Consider the following 17522-nt stretch of genomic DNA (forward strand, 5'->3'; position numbering starts at 1 on the left):
CCACATACGCTTGGAGTCCTTCCTTCCAATCTTCCCTTGGCACTACAGGCTCACCAGGTGCCCCAAGGAACTGAGTGGGTGCCATCACGCCTCCCATGACGAGCTATAAATGAATTACTTCCTTCAATGTGTAAAGTCAACTGAATGCACAATAAACTAAAATAAAGTAGTCCCCGCTGCCACCCACTGGACTCAACACAATTAAATAAAATAACAGAAGTAGTCACCGATGTCACTTCAGTAAGAAGAACTTTACTGGCACAACAGGTCACAGTTGAAGGTAGCAATGACTATGTGCACATTATAGATGACTCGCACCCATAACATCAGCCAGGAGGTAACATTGCAGGAGAACAAAATGCGCTGATCCAGTGATTATTATTCATCCACCGCGGCAGTAACTATGCAAAAGTAAACATTAGAAGGCTACTGCTTAAACCATGTGCGACAGGCCCTTTTTTTTAAATTTAAGCTGTGCTTGTCAGTGCTTGTCTTGTTAGCACAAGAGAGTAGTCTCTAACACGTTCTGCACAACAGGCTGTTTCTTCAAGCTGTGCCTGTCAGTGCTTGTCTTGTTAGGACTAGAGTAGTCTCTAACACGTACTGCGTCATAGGCTGTTTCTTTAAGCTGTGCCTGTCAGTGCTTGTCTTGTTAGGACTAGAGTAGTCTCTAACACGTTCTGCACAACAGGCTGTTTCTTTAAGCTGTGCCTGTCAGCGCTTGTCTTGTTAGGAGTTAGGACTACGGTTTTCTCTAACACGTACTGAGTGACAGGCTGTTTCTGTAAGCTGTGCCCGTCAGTGCTTGTCTTGTTAGGACTAGAGTAGTCTCTAACACATACTGCACGGCAGGCTGTTTCTTTAAGCTGTGCCTGTCAGTGCCTGTCTTGTTAGGACTAGAGTAGTCTCTAACACGTACTGCGTGACAGGCTGTTTCTTTAAGCTGTGCCTGTCAGCACTTGTCTTGGTAGGACTAGAGCTGTCTCTAACACGCACTGCGCAACAGGCTGTTTCTTTAAGCTATGCCTGTCAGCACTTGTCTTGGTAGGACTAGAGCTGTCTCTAACACGTACTGCGTGACAGGCTGTTTCTTTAAGCTGTGTCTGTCAGCGGTTGTCTTGTTAGGACTAGAGCTGTCTCTAACACGTACTGCACGACACGCTGTTTCTTTAAGGTGTGTCTGTCAGCGCTTGTCTTGTTAGGACTAGAGCTGTCTCTAACACGTACTGCGCAACAGGCTGTTTCTTTAAGTTGTGCCTGTCAGCACTTGTCTTGGTAGGACTAGAGCTGTCTCTAACACGTACTGCGCAACAGGCTGTTTCTTTAAGTTGTGCCTGTCAGCACTTGTCTTGGTAGGACTAGAGCTGTCTCTAACATGTACTGTACGACAGGTTGTTTCTTTAAGCTGTGCCTGTCAGCACTTGTCTTGGTAGGACTAGAGCTGCCTGTAACATGTACTGTATGACAGGCTGTTTCTTTAAGCTGTGCCTGTCAGCACTTGTCTTGGTAGGACTAGAGCTGCCTGTAACATGTACTGTATGACAGGCTGTTTCTTTAAGCTGTGCCTGTCAGCACTTGTCTTGTTAGGACTAGAGCTGTCTCTAACACATACTGCGCGACTGGTGTTTCTTTAAGCTGTGTCTGTCAGTGCTCGTATCACAAATGTCTCATTCGCGCCTGACTTGTCCAGTAACAGGACACGTTTGCGGTTGCTAGGAGACAGGACTTCCTAGTAAGTTCCTTCCTGGATACCGCGCACACATGTGCATATGTTCAATGGCTGCGCTTGTGCTACAGCGGCCTCCGCACTTACTGTTATTTTAGGGACAACAAACCGCCACGACCATGGAGCATGGAGCGGTGCATTCTGGGTGGTAACCTGATACAGTCGCTTTTATTGTGCGCTCTCTCTGGCAGATTGACCCCGTCCTCTACCTCTCCCTTGAAAGGAGAGCCGTGCCAGGGAGCTCTGTTACCAATGTGATGTCACTTGTGATGAGCTCAGGCCCTGTGTTTACTGTGTCTGGGTCTCCGTGATGAATGGCCGACTGCCACAGTTGTAGGTGCATTTGTTCCTCTACGGAAGCTTCCCCTTGCCTGTAATACCCTCAATGCACGAGGTCTGCAACTCTTTCGGTGTTCAGCGATATACAGCTTATCTCCATGATCCCGGACCACCTCTAGGAGCATGAGGGCCCATTCTTCGCTCATCTTTGAGTTGTGCCCTGAGCACAAGCATCAGAGAGACCATCGGAAACATCTGTTTCCGACTGTCACAGCACCATCTGAACCCTTTAGTGCATGAGGACATTGTTCTCTTGCACACTATAAAAAAAAGAATTTCAAAGAATTCATCAACCATTGAAAATGAAGTCAAGCACCTGATCCAAATTTGAAGGCATGGATAGAGAACAACTGGTGCAGGGACGGCGCCTATATGCAGCTCCACCCCGTCACTTGGAGCCAAGAAGGCCCTCGCAGCGTGTGGGAGCACTGATGTGAAAACTGGAGAATAGTCTAAAAGCGAGGACTCTGTGGTTAGAAGTATCCATCAGAAAGATATAACCTTATTATGGGTTGTTCACTGATGTCTCTAAAAGAAACCTCTTTGCCTTTTAGGAGTCCAAAGAAAATCTAATTTTGTTAGGGGCCACAACCTTCCAGACCGTTACAAATCTTATTTGAAATCTGAGCAACATAATGTACTTTTTTGTACTAACTACATTAGCAAAATACCAATGTTAGAAGACTTGGTATCATAACAATCCACTGAAGGGAGCAACTAAAATTTACAGTAATTTGCAGACAAAAGGTACAGAAGCACACATTGTTTGTATTTATTCCTCCCAGTATTTTTCATAGTCCTTATGGATCAAGGTGTGACATCACAGACCTGGCTCTCGGGTGAGACAACTGTAGGACACTTAGCTTAGTCCTAATCATCATGACTTCAAATAATGCAGGACATTGTACCCACATCATGTGCAGCCTTGAAAAAGCCCCTGTGACAAAACCTGTGTTGGCTGCCGCTTTGTCTGTGATGTCATGCCTCGCTCCACACGGACTATGAAAAATACTGGGAGGAATAAATATGAACGATACATACTTGGACTTTGAAGTACTTCATTATTTCCATTACGCAGTAACCAGTGGACTTTCTTGTGTGCTTCGGTACCTCTTGTCTGAACATTGGACGGCCTGTGGGGGTTGAAGCCAGCACCGGACGGGGCCCAGAGCAGCACCAAAACTTCACCACCAGCGGCACAGGGGCGGCCGGGTGCAGGGTGCCAACACAACATCGGGTGCCCAATGCACAGCAATGGAGAATGTCCAAATCGAACATGGGCTGCAGGCTCAGGCCAGGAGGCCAGTGGAAGGAAATCAACAGCTGCAGATGTAAGCTGCGATGCTCAGGGACGTAGAGACACACTTTTTGTACTCTTCACCAAGGCCCAGGACGGATGGGTGCAGGGGTGCCTTTTGGTGTCGGAAACGACTTACCAGAGCAGGTCGCGGCTGAGGTGGTCTCCGTGCAGAGGCTGCAGACGACGTTGAGGAGTCCAGGAGAGGTCCGCTCACCGTGGACTCAGTCTCTGGAGCTCTGGGGAACCTTGCTGGGACCAGTGGGCCACTTGGACCAAGGCCGAAGGCATGGGGTGCAGAGGTGGAATCGGGGCAGGCGTGGCAATTCTTCAGGTCAGAGTCTTTGAAGATGGTTGCTTGGTGAACACGTCCTCTGTTCTCGGGAGTCTAGATCTTTGTTGAAGGCAGTCAGTACTCCCAGGTTTCTGAAGGTCACTGGGCTGCAGGACGAATCCTCTTGTGGTTCAGGAATGTCGAGGGCTGCACACAGGCCTGTAGGGATGATGCCAAGTCAATTGATCTCTGCAGTCGTCTCTGCTGGTGGGACTCTGTAGTGAGCGGCTTTTCTTAGGTCATCATGAACCTCGGTTCAGGGCTCAGGGGGGCCACATAAATACTACATTTAGGGGTGTTTCAAGGGAGTGCCAGGTAGTAGCTAATGGCCTACTTACCTTAAGGGTGACTACATCCTCTGTATGCTCACCCCACATGGGGGTTGGGCATATCCCTGCTCCTGCTTGGAGGAGTCCCACCATCTTCAAGATGGTGAGCACTGAAAAGTGTACTTCTTCACCTCCAGCACTGAGGGGTACAGTTGGCAGAGGGGGGGACACCTCCTATTCTTTCTATGTTTTCTGCCTGTTCTCCCACCAAAAATGAGGTGAGGACAGGACGGGTGCCTGCTCCCTCTAGAAAGGCGGCAAGGCCTTTGACGCTCCCCGTTACGGATGGCTCTTCCTGACCAGTGGGAGGTGTGAACACCTCTACACAAGAAAATAATTGTTCTTGACACTCTCCCCATGAGGACAGAACATTGTCTGAATGAATGAATGAATGACTGAGGGGGTACTTATAAAGCGCAGAGCTACTTAGAAAGAGTGTCCCGGTGCTAGCGAACTTCAGAACTCATCTGCAGCTAACCCTAGAGGGAGGGGGAGACTTAAGGTAAGTGCTGTAAGAACCAGATTTTAAGCAGCTTCCTAAAGGTTAGTAGGTCCGTCACTTGTCTGAGTGTCACCGGCAGGAGGTTCCAGAGCGGCCTACGATATGGGTGCGGGAAATCTTGGGGACCACAACCAGATGCAGTGAGGATGACCTCAGCATTCTATGGGAGGCATAGTGTGTGACTCTCCTTCTGAGATGTGCGCTCGTACCCTGTAGAACCTTAAAAGCTAAGACCAATGCCTTGAAGCAAATTATTGTCCTCACAGGAAGTCAGTGCAAAGCTTTCAGGTGAGGAGGTTTGAGTAGGAGGACCGCCTTGGCGGCTGCATTCTGGACCACCTGTAATCTATTCAGTAGATACTCCGGGAGGCCTAAGTATAGGACATTAACATAGTCCAGTCTCGAGACAACAGAGCCTGGACAACGGTCTTCCTGTGGGCAAGAGGAGAGGCAGGAGGGGAAGAAATTTCCTGAGTTTTGCGATGTAGAATGGAATAAAGTGGAGTAGAGAAGAATAGCAAAGTGTAGTGGAGTAAAGTGTTATACAGTGGAGTGGTATGGTGTGTTGTGAGATATCGTAGCGTGAAATAGTGTGTTTTGCAGTGGAGTGTACAAGCATAGAGTGTAGTAGTGTCTTAGAGTGGCATGGAGTGTAGTAGAGCTTTGTAGAGTGGAGTAATTTAGAGTGGAGGAGAGAGTCGTAGAGTGGAGAAGCGTGGAGTGCCAAACAGTGGCGTAGAGTAGGGTAAAGTATTGTACAATGGAGTGGAGTGGTGTTGCTTAGGTTAAAATGGAGTAAAGTGCAATAAACTGGAGCGTTATGTTGTACAGTAGAGTTGCGTGTAGTAGAGTGGCCTGGCCTATTATACAGTGGAGTTAAGTGTGATAGAGTTGAGAGCTGTGTCATACAGTTGAGGGGATTGTTGTGTCCTAAAGGGTTGGAAAGTGTCATAGTGTGGAGTGCCACAGATTGGATTAGAGTGTTTTACAGAGGAGTGGTGTGGAGTACAGAAGAGTGTGGTAAAGTGTGCTAGAGTGAAGTGGCATAGAGTCTCGTAAAGTTGAGTGCCATAGAGTAGAGTGGAGTGGTATTGACTATAGTAGAGTAGAGTGTAGTAGTGCGTCAAAGTAGAATGCAGTAAAGTGGTGTGGAGTGGTATAGAGGGAGGTGCAAAGAGTGTCGTAGAGTGATGAGTGTTGTACAGTGATATAGAGTAAACTAGAGTGGGGCACACTCGGATAGACTAGAGTACACAGTGGAGTGCTAAAGAGTGTAGCATTTTCTGTGAAGTGGAGGGGCGCAGAGTGCTGTAGATTGGAGATGAGTGTTGTACCGTGGTATAGAGTAAACTAGAGCGGTGCACACTCTGATAGACTGGAGTACACAGTGGAGTGCTAAAGAGTGTAGTATTTTCTATAGAGTGGAGGGGCGCAGAGTGTTGTAGAGTGGAGTAGAGTGAATTTGCATACAGTGGAATAACAGAGTGGAGTGGAGTAGTGTGAAGGGGCACAGAGTGGAGTAGCGTAGAGCGGACTGGTCTTGACTGGAGTGGTGTACAGTGGGTGGAGTAAAATAGCATATAGTGAAGTGGCGTAGGGTGGAGAGACATCCAGTGGAATAGTATGGAGTGGCATAGAGTGGAGTGGTACACAGTGCACTAGCACAGAGTGGAGTAGCATAGAGTGGAATGGCGTACAGTGGAACAATATAAAGTAGAGTGGTGTTGTACAGTGGAGTGACGTATAGTGGCGAAGCTTAGAATGGAATGGCATAGAATGGAATAGCGTGGAGTGCAGTGGCATACAGTAGAATAGTATATACTGGAGTGGCGTAGACTGCAGGGGAATACCGTACAGTGGAGTGGCGTACGGATGCACATGAAATTTGGCAGGAATGTACAATATGTTGTGCAGAGTAACGCAAGCCAGTGCTTTGCGGTGCCTCGCCAGATTTACCAAGTTACCGGGGCCAAGCATGATGGTCTTGTGTTGCTTTGTAAATGTAACTGGAGTATTGCGTGGCCCAGGAGTGGTCATGCGTGATACAAGAGTAACGCAATACAATAATACATGTGGGTCTTAGTTATACATTGGGACATGGTATACCGCTGTAACTTCGAAGTATACAGCGGTACATGCCGATGACAAGGCAGTGTATGATTGGCTCCTCCAAGTTCTTTACATCTACATCAGACAATGGTCCCAGACCTGCAGAAACCATGAACAGATTCATACTAGCATCCCTCTTCGCGCTGTGCTGCGTGACTGCAGTCAGAGGACTCAGATGCAACTTCAAGGTCTGGCCTATTTGCTTCTATGGTTCCGGTAACAAGGACTGCTCAGCAGGGAGCTGTTCCACCACCTCCACCTCCCTAGGGTCCGTCTCTTTGTTCAAAAAGTTAGAATATGCTTCAAACTGCGTAGCTGTGACCAACGGCATAGACAGCGTCTTCAAACTGAACTACGTCGTCTCTTGCTGTACAGCAGACCTCTGCAACTCCGGCTCCATGAACCGGATGTTCCTGGCCCTTGCACCAGTCATGGCGCTAGCCTGGCTCATGAAAGTGCTTTAATGAACCCTCAACCTCTGTGCGGCCACACAAGGCCCATCGATGAACTGGCTAGCTTCAGAAACGCGGGACAACATCATGTTCACCTGCTCTTCCTGATATACTCCAGCGTCTTGCTGCACAGCATCCTGGTACATGTAGTCCCAAGTCTTTCAGTGACCAACAAAAGCTGGAGAGGCACTCGTTAACACTGGACTGTTGTATCTCTGGGTGTCATTTTTTAAAATCTCATGTAAGATATACAGCTGCTAATTGTCACATGGTAGTGGTTTCTGTCAATTTGTACTTTTGTGAAACGTGTGCCTACACCTGAGTCAATATGAGAAGTGGAGTTCACAGGTGTGTTCGAGTCCTCTTTTAGAAACCCCCTCACCTTTGATACTCTTGAATGTGGATCCTTCCATGGGCTCTGATTGGGGTTCACAGGTGTGGATGGCGGCCACGTGTGAGAAAGTGCCCTCTTTCTGCATGGTTGCCCCCACTGCTTGCTGAACTGCTGATGTACTTTGACTAAGTGAGCCCTGGGCTCCTGCCAATCAGGTGCCAAGGGTCTATGTTCTTTCCCTACAACTGCATTGAAAACAAAATCCCATTGACCATTTCTGGCCACACAGCAGTCCCTTGTGAATGGTAACACAGGTACCAAGGGCACTGTGGCCAGGGAAGGCCTCTAAGGGCTGCAGCACCTATTGTGCTACCCTTTGAGGCCCAGCACCCTTACACACACACACACACACACGACCATTGCAGGCTGCGTGTTTTGGTGCAGAACAAAGTGGAGTCGACATGGCACACATCCTGGATTGCCATGCCTACAACCCACTGCCCAGGCATAGATCAGCCACCCCTCTAGCTGGGTGCACTATACCAGTGGTGAGGGTACAAGTGCATGAGCCCCGTAACCCTACAGTGTCTAATCCAATTCTTAGACACTGTAAGTGCAGTAATGCCAGTAAGAGTATATGGTGCTGGGAGTTTGTCATTACGAACTACATAGTACCATAATGGCTTTACTAAAAACTGAGAAGTTTGGTATCAAACTTCTCAGCACATTAAACCCACACTGATGCCAATGAGGTATTTAATGAAAAATGCACACAGAGAGCATCTTATAGTTGCCCCCTGAAAAACAACCTACCACTAGTATCCAGGCTGAGTGGCTGCCTTCAGCTGCCACCACCAGACATGTTTCTGGACCCCTGGGTCGAGAGCCTGCTGCTCTCGGGGGCCTGAAACAAGGCACATCCTGGGACGAGGTGCCAAGCCTCCTCCTCAAGGATGGGCATCGCCCATGAAGGGGAAGCTTCAAAGGCATGCCGCCTTTGTGAGCCTCCCCAGGCCACTTGCTGCTCTCAGCAACTGATCCCCACTGGTTCTGATTCCCACTTTGGGCGGGAGAACCGGCGGGAAAAACAAGTGAGGAAGAGAGGTGTGCCCACCTCTGCCAACTCCACCCCTCAGGTGGGGGAGGTGAGGTGAAGCACAACTCTCAGTCCACGCCATTTTGAAGTTGGGGGACTCCGCAAACCAGGGCCAGGCACATGCCCCCTTACCACTGGAGGGTGACATTATAGGGGGTGTACCCACCCCATGGAAGGGACTCATTGGTCCTAACCTTTTACCTACCTGTAACGCCCCTAAATCTAGTATTTAGGGGCATCCCTGAACATTGCTTCCTCAGACAAGAACCCTCAAGAAGAAAAGAAGAAGTACCAAACCACCATGCCGAAGCTAACGAGAGGAAAACGCCTCCTGACTTGGCCCCAGCCTTACCGGCCTGTCTCCACCTCAAACCTGCTCCTGCAAAATCCCGGTGTGTCCTGCAGCCAGCCACCTCGAGAAACCCAGAGGACCTGCCTGCCTTCAACCACAAAGACTGTTCCCCATGAACACAGAATCTGTTTATCTCCAACCTCTGGCTACGTCCGGAACCGCAAATTCGCTCCACTCAGCACCCGCCAACCATGGCCCGCGCTCACGTGGGCAAACACCAAGAGGAAGTCTCCCTGGCGATCCTGACCCGAGGTCCAGTAATCCCAGACCAGTCTCAAGCCTCCAGCCGACGCCTGCAGCCTAAACCCGGAAGGTCCTCCCAACCGCAACCAGGAGCTGGTAAGAAGATTTGACCCAAAAGGCACCCGGCATCTGATGCCCCAAGGCCTAGTGTGGCACAACCAACAGTGCCTTGCCAACCCCCAGCATCCCAACTTATCAGCCAAGTAGTGGTCGCTCCAAAAAGACCTTAGTCCCCGAGCCTGCAGTGTCTTTGTAAAGCGGAGAATCCCCAATTGCCAGTAACAGGGTGTTCGACGTCAAAACAACACCAGGCCGCCCCAGTGCCCCGTTGGTGCTACTTTGTTTCCCTTGTTTTTGAGCCTAAGTCCAGGAGCTTTACTCCCTCAACCCAGTGGCCAGCTCATCAGCGGCCACCAACCGGAGGCCCCCTATCCTCCATTGGATAACATTGGGGCTCGGAACTTTGCACCCGGCCGCCCTAGTGCCGCTAAGGGTGTAACAAGAGTGCATCCTTGACCCTGGGGGACCCCTGAGTCTACCCCAGAACACCAACCCCCACAACAAAGTACTTACCTTTACCATTAACACTATTTTCCTCCTTAGGATAACACTGACTGTTTTTGTGTGAAAAGTGTGGAGTTTGAAAACCTAAAGAAATTCTTTAAAATTGTACCAAATAACAAAAACGCTTTTACTTACCCGTTTACAGGAAATGTCCCAGTGCAGTATCCAGGAATACTGCACTGTGTAAAAAAAGTAATCTTAAAAGTAACTTACCTGTAATTTTACTATAAATCCTACACAAAGTATATGTACTGTGTTCTAAAAAGAATTGCATTATCAGTAACACTACTGTAAGTCAAATCAAAGTACATTTACAATTGCAATTCAAACTACTTACAAACTGCATTACTACTGTAAAGTATTTATTGCTTTTACTTGTGCCAGGCTTGCTTGGTTCTAGAAAATAAAATAACTGAGAGAATATTTTTATACAAAAACTATTGGCCTGAAGTTCAGTCTTTGAGTGCGTGAATTCATTTGCTGCCTGAGTGTGTACAACAAATGCTTAACACGGTCCTCAGATAAAGCCTGACTGCTCGCCCACACTACCACAAACAGAGAGTGAGGTGCTATCTACTTTACCTCTGCCTACCTTTGGGGTTCCACTGGACTCTGTGCACACTATACCTCACTTTGGTATAGTTAAGACAGAGTCAGCTTCCTATGCCATGCCACAGCCTGCCTACCGAGGGAGCGAGGGTCTACAAGGATTTACCTACAACGTTTACAGCCATAGCACCTCCAAGTTACCGGCATTCCAACACGTCACTTCCTGCTGAATCGTATGAGAAAGGACCCTGCTTCTCATGGTGAATCTTCTCTGTCTTGACCAAAGACACTTACCAGTGTCTCCTCAAGGCGTAATACTCATCCACACGGGGGTAGTACCCCTCCACAGAGGGATCTCCACTCACTCCAGACTGTAATCTCCCCTCCTCTCCACAGCAACAGTAACTCCTGTGAAGTTGCACCTCTTCACCACTGCAATGAATGAATGAATGAATGAATGATTACGCATTTGTATCGCGCATGGCTACCCTTAGGCATCCCAGCGCATTAAGTACCTAGTCATTCCTCCAGCTCAAGGAAACAAAAAGGTTTTAAGCTGTTTCCTGAAACTGAGATAGTTAGGTTCCCATCGGATGACATCGGGGAGCTGGTTCCAAAATTTTGCGGCATGAAGAGAAAAACGACGGCCACCCATCCTGGTCCTTTTAATCCTGGGGATTGTTAACAGCTTCTTGTGGTTTGATCTAAGGGTTCATGGAATATAGTGGGGTTGAAACATGGGTTGGAGTGTAGCAGGCCCAGAGTCAGAAATGGATTTGTGGACAGTGCACATAGCTTTGAACCAAATCCTTTGCTGTACTGGAAGCCAGTGCAGCTGATATAATGCGGATTTGGCCAAGCTACGTTTAGGCACCTCCATGAGCAGGCGAGCGGCACAATTTTGTACTGTTTCAAAACTTTGATAGTTCCCAGTGGAGCACCCAGATACACTGCGTTCGCGTAGTCAAGACGTGACAAGATGAGTGATTGGACCAACAAACGCCTGGCTACAAAAGGGAGAAGATTTAAAATCTTTCTAAGTAGCCTAATTATACCATAGCAGGTTGCCGCAACCTTGCGTGCCTGTACCAAAAAATTGAGGTTGGGGTCCAGCCAGACACCCAAACTCTTAATTTGCTTCTTGGGAGGGGGAGGTAACCCAAGACAGCTCGGCCACCAAGGATCTAAATTGTTGGGTGCCATGTGCCCCAGCATCATAATTTCGGTCTTTGAACCATTGAGCTTCAAAAACGATGCGTCCATCCATTCAAGGACTTTACTAAGGCATGCAGAAAGGTTGGAGCCAGAGGTGTCATGTCTGGAAAGGACGACTACCAGCTGTGTGTCATCGGCGTAGGTGACCAACTCAACCCCCAGGGAAGAACCATCTGAGCCAACGGCCTCATGTAGATGTTGAACATGGTAGGAGTTAATGAGGAACCCTGGGGGACGCCGTACTGCAGAGGAATCTGCTTCAACATTGCCCCCTCCTCAAAGACAGCAAACGTTCTGTCCGTGAGAAAGGACTGGAGCCAGTTTAAGGCCAGCCCTGATACCCCAACATCACTCAGCCTCTGCATCATTATTGAATGATTAACAGTATCGAAAGCTGCGCTTAGGTCCAATAAAATAATAGCAGCGCAGCTTCCGCTATCCATAATTTTTCTCACCTCTTCGACTACGGCAATGAGAGCTGTCTCCATGCCTTGTCTACATCTAAAACTCGTCTGAGTGGGATGTAGGGCACTGTTGGTTTCCAAAAAGGAAGATAATAAGGTGTTAGCATGCTTTTCCGACAATTTGCCTATACCAGGTAAAAAGGAGATAGGACGATAATTAGCCCAGTCTTCTGGTTCGAGATGGTGGCCTCACTGGGTCAACAAGGGCTCCTCTGTGGCCCTTGACTTGCTTGTTAGCTCCTTGAGGCACTGCGTATCCTTTCCAGGCTGGGAAAATGGTGGAAAACGACTGAAGTTGGGAATACCTTCATGGCTCAGCACACAATGGGCAATCTACATTCTGAGCAGTGCCCTGGGCCTGCACGCAGCTAACTGCACCCATACAAACCTGCGTGCCTTGCCCCTGAGATTGCACGAAAGCCGGGCTAGGCGCTTTCCCTGCTGCTAGATCCCCTCCTTAGAGTTAAAGGGACACATGACTGTCTCTGGAAGGGGTGTCCCCTGGGACCCCCTCGTGTGCAGGGCAGACATCTCATTGTTGAGATTTCATATTATGTGACAAATGTATAGTAGTGTTGTCACATCACACAGATAAATCCGATGATCAAATCTTCACAATTCTCTCTGTGAACAGAGACTGTGATGGAGCAAGGTTTCATACGTAAAGAAACATGCTTGGATTCAATCCTCTTGAAATAACACATAACCAAATTAATCAACATGTTTGTATTACTAATGATTGCACCACAGAACATTTATAGTATCTAGGGGAAGCTCGCCTATGTGCTTTTACTAACAGTAACTTGAGTGACCTAATACGGCCGCAGAAAACGCAGGAACTTTACTGTGCATGCGTCTGCCATACTCATGTGGTATGACGTACTTTTGCTTTGGTGGGAATTCTTGCAGCTGCGCATTAGTATTAAAGATGACCGCTCATGTCTCACACACTTGTGCACCTGCTCCTGCTCTAACTAAACCTTGTTCGTTCTGCTTAACTATTAATGCTATAGTTCAAATAAAGTAATGGGAATAGAGTAGAGATAAGTGGTATACAGTGCATTCATTTATTTTCGCATTCCAATATGTCTTTCTTTGACTTTATTGTTAGCTCGTATTTGGGCCTGAAGAGTAACTTGTAACGCCATTTTGAAAACTGCACTGCGCATGAGTCAAAGTATCAAGAGTCCTCAAGCCATGACATTGAACTAAAGCCAACAACAGTCTTGCCTGCGATGTGCCTGGGAACCTGACCTCATGATCTCTCCAGAGGAAGAGACAATATATTTTGTTATATTTTGTATATCATTTTGCTACAGCAATGCTGGGTGGAATAAAATCAGGGGAAACTAAATTATGGGCGGAAACATTGATCCACGTTATTGAATGGAAGTGATCTCATACTGGTATGGTGTGATGACCTCTCCTCGTCTTTCTGACCAATCAAAAATTAAGGGAATACATGAATTTGCAACACTAGGGGGTTGTACATTGCCCTGGAAATGGTATAACTAAGGTAGGCTCAGTTAGTTAGTTTGTCCGACTTGTCACAGACCTGTCACTGACCCAACCTATGCTGGAGGTGATCGAGAGCAGAGGTGTTGGTGGAGCACTCTATCAGAAGAATCGATAAATTGCTGAGGGAGAAGAATCGAAGACCCAATCGGGGTCCGAGTATTAGCCGCAGAGTGAGAGGGGTGTGATGCTGGCGATGCACTTAGCTGAGGTCCTGTCCTGAGCTACACCTGTCCAGTCCTGATCTACACCTGTCCTGTCTCGTTGTCACCGAATTTTGTCGGGAGTCCTGTCTTTGCCACATCCCGTGGCCAGGGTTGGTCTTTACACCATGCTAGGTAAATATAATCTGTGTGGCATGTCATTGTACTGTTTCCCTTTCTCACCCTTCCCAGGTATCAATGCCTAATAGAGATCTCGTAATATTTCTACAGATTATCACGTTGATTATTATTTGCTTGTTTGAAAGGTCTTTGACTGAGCTTATATGGACTACTGCTAATAAGAATGTACATATATAAAGTGTTTAAAACTTTCCTGAGTCTGTGGTGATTTTATAAAGGTAAATGATTAATTGCTACCTATTATGCTAACACCTTTTGATCCCTTAGGACTTAATGCACAGGTGACAAGGATTGGTAAGTCAAAGGTGTAAAGTAAATGTCCTAATGAGAATTAAAATTACTGATAGGCAGGACAGTTAAAAGGCAGGATTACCGGTTCATGGTGTGTATGTTTATGGGTCCAGGTGAGTATGATAAACTGAGCTGGTAATCCCGCACGCGCCATCAACTGTCATATGTGGCACTACATCTTGTGATGCCAGGATGTGTTGTGTTATGCATTGCTTTACAAGGCTCTGTCATATTCAGTACAATTCTCAAGAGTCTAAAAAAAGCTGTAACTTCACTGCAGTAAATGTATCATTGTGTTCGTCTTTCATTGACGATTCTTACTGAATGCTCACAGTTGATTGGCTAATTGCCGTCTTTACCTAGCAACTACAGTGTTTGTTAAAAAATGATTTCTTTTTGCGTGTTTTAAGAAGCGCTATAATGCGTAGGTATTACAGTGCTACTCCATAGACTTTTTTTTAATAAAGAATAAAATATGTAAAACATTTAAAATACACCGTAGTGTACTATTTGTGAAATATGGAGTAGTACAGTGTATTTTTAATTTTTGTACAAATGTTTTTTTTTATTTTATGTACCGCGGTACTTCCTATGTAGCACTGGGATAGTCCGTAATGCTTTTTTTCAAATATATAGAAACTTATAAGGAAAATGCTACTTACCAGTATACATCTGTTCTTGGCATGTAGAGCTGCAGAGTTACACACGCCACCCGCCTCCCCGGCTACCTTTATCTGTTCCAGTATTATCTTAATTAGATACAAATCCCATGGACATCACTACTTCTTGTACAGCTCCATCACTTTCCTAATGGCAAAAAACAATCTGGGGATGGAGCCGATGCCCATGTGCAGTATCATCCTAAGGAGGAGTCACCTATCCTGTGACTCCGAAAGACTTTTCTACAACAAAACAAACTTCAAACATCCGGGCCCAACACTAGGTGGCCATCTATGCATAGTGTGTAATCTGCAGCTCATATACCTCGAACATAATTTTCCCTACCTCTTACTACTTATAATAAAGTGTTAGGAAAAAATCTAAGACTGCATACTTACCTTTTTCGAAGGCCCTAACCCAGAACTCTGCCAAAGTCCCCTTAAAAGAAAATGACTCCCTTTCACTTTTGTAAAGGCAGTCATTAGCCAACTCCATGACGCCTTGTCATCGGCATGCACCGGGGTACTTTCGTGACATGTTGTGAAACTACTGCAGCAACAGATATCTCCAAGTTAAAATATTTTAAGACTTAGCAAATACTTGCCCCTCTTAACTATAGTACCATAAAGGATCACCTGCACACCATAATCTATAATCCTGCCTACATTAATGTGAATCCGACAGGTGTTTGCCCGCCACACGTGAGTACAAAGTCTATGGAAAATGCATTGGTGCAAAAACACGCTTTAGGAACCCCGCACCCTTTTTCTTTGCACCCCCTTGACAAATCTCTGGCAAGTTTTGCATCATTTGCCTATGTAGAAAAAGGAATGGGTCTGCAAGGTTTTGCACAGATTTGTCAAATGGGCGCAATGTTATTAATGGTCCAAAACCCAAGGAAATCCTGTCTCTGGGAACCCTAACTATAAGTACAGAATGGCTCGCGCCGCTCTGTAACTAAGATCCTGGAACAATTTTTTTCAGGGGAGTCTAGGGCGGGGTGACCTGCATGGATCCCACTAGGGTTTCTTATTCAGAATGCCCTTCGAACCTCAGCCTTTTGCTAAACTCAAACAATTTCCTCATACTTCTATGGGGGAAACTTTTGAAATCTGCAGGGACCTACAACATTTCTACCACCAGCATTCCCACAAATCTCCCCATAAAAATGTACTGCACTTCTGTGGCTGGGCCAAGTGCCAGTGACAGGAACAGATCAAACCAGGGACCGTATGAAGTCAATATGTGCACCACCGTCACAATCAACGGCTACAGACCAAATTGCATGCACTTACCATACATCACGGTCACAGTGTCCGGCAGGCTGCTGTGATACACCTCATATCTGTACATTTTCTCATCATCTCCTTCCTGAACTTCCACTGTTTTCTTGGCCAGGTAGGTTCCGTAAGGGTTTGGTAGGATTTCGCTCGACTCCCAGGGCATCTCTACACCATTCCTGGTCCATTTCACCTCAATGTCTCTGGGATAAAATCCATACGCGTAGCCGGTCAGAAAGGTGCGATCGCCGTTCTTTCTTCGTGTAACCATTGTTTGAGGGGCAACTGGAAGGAAACACAATAAGAACAATTACACCACAATCACCTTAGGATTTACCCAGTACGCTATTTGGAGTTACTACCAGTGACACTTTTCTTCAGCACGTGCTTTGATTACCCCCCTTCACAACACTTCCACGACCCCATGTGCACCTGCACAAAGGAGGGACCTGGGTAGAGGGGCGGGTAGGAGAAGCCTCACCACAGCCATCTCGGAACACAGACTCCACTACATTGGTAGCTCCATCCTACAAAGAGCTGAGGATGCTATTAGGAGCTCAAGGAAAGGACCAAAGAAGGTGACAGGTGTTGGGGCTCACCCGCAAAGGCTCGATGGAGGAGAAACAAGATGATGTCAAAGTAGTGTTGCTGGATACAGATCCGGTGACGGGATTACAGGGAGCCTCACATCCAGTTTTTATAGTTAATTTATCAAGCGATTTACCAAGAAGAGGCAGAGGCCACAGGACACCGCACACAACACATACACAGGCTGGTTGTTCTTCAAAACATTGTGGTGCTCGAGTCAAGAGGACCAGCCGTCTTAGTCTACAAAACCAGGAGAAGAATCTCTATCAGATTTAAACAAGATGTGACTCACAACCCACACCCCAACACCTTTTTGGTTAATAACACCCCAATTAATCACAGCAGCAATTCGACAGCAAATGCACAGACTCAGAAACGTTTTTTGATAAGAGGAGATTCTTTATTCATTTATTCTTTTAAAACATATCATTTTCTTCTTGGATTCTTGCTGTGGCCAACACGTGTTGTACAATAGGACTTCTTCAGAGCTTGTTTATTGTATATCCCAGGGTTTTAAATGAAGATTCTCCATCCAAAAGTCAAGAGCACCAGATAGTGCGCTATTGCAACACTCTGTATAGACACCTGAAGTTCCTGCAAACTGATCCAAGAGTGGAGGAAACTAGATGTCCAAAAGTTATCAAAGATCAACTTTTAAGTTCTTAAATCAATATATGAAGAAAGGTTATAATCCAATAATGGATGAGGTCTTGATAATAACAAACAGCGTGGCTCAAATACAGAACCCGTACGATGAGGCGTATGGTAAGTCCCACACATGTGGAGTAACTGTAATTAATTTATCACACTGCATCGTTACCTGTGTTGCATTGAAAGGACTGTTTAGTAAGAGCCAGAACGCCAAATGGTTTTGATGAACTGAGGAGAGGTGTGGTACAGCGGCCAGGGCAGCTGACTTCGGAGCACAGGGTTCACGGT

General features: G+C 46.8%; 1 protein-coding gene across 1 annotated transcript in view; it reads right to left on the reverse strand.

The window, feature by feature from the left end:
- LOC147710017 (class I histocompatibility antigen, F10 alpha chain-like) overlaps nucleotides 1-17522 on the reverse strand; it is a 237703-nt gene that overhangs the window by 91806 nt on the left and 128375 nt on the right. Inside the window, exon 4 of the mRNA XM_086920688.1 lies at nucleotides 16011-16280. Within this exon, the coding sequence (XP_086776814.1) occupies nucleotides 16011-16280 (270 nt within the window). The remainder of the gene's footprint in view (nucleotides 1-16010; nucleotides 16281-17522) is intronic.

The sequence above is a fragment of the Lissotriton vulgaris genome, chromosome 5, assembly GCF_964263255.1.
Source record: "Lissotriton vulgaris chromosome 5, aLisVul1.2, whole genome shotgun sequence".
In the NCBI taxonomy this organism is placed as follows: Eukaryota; Metazoa; Chordata; class Amphibia; order Caudata; family Salamandridae; genus Lissotriton; species Lissotriton vulgaris.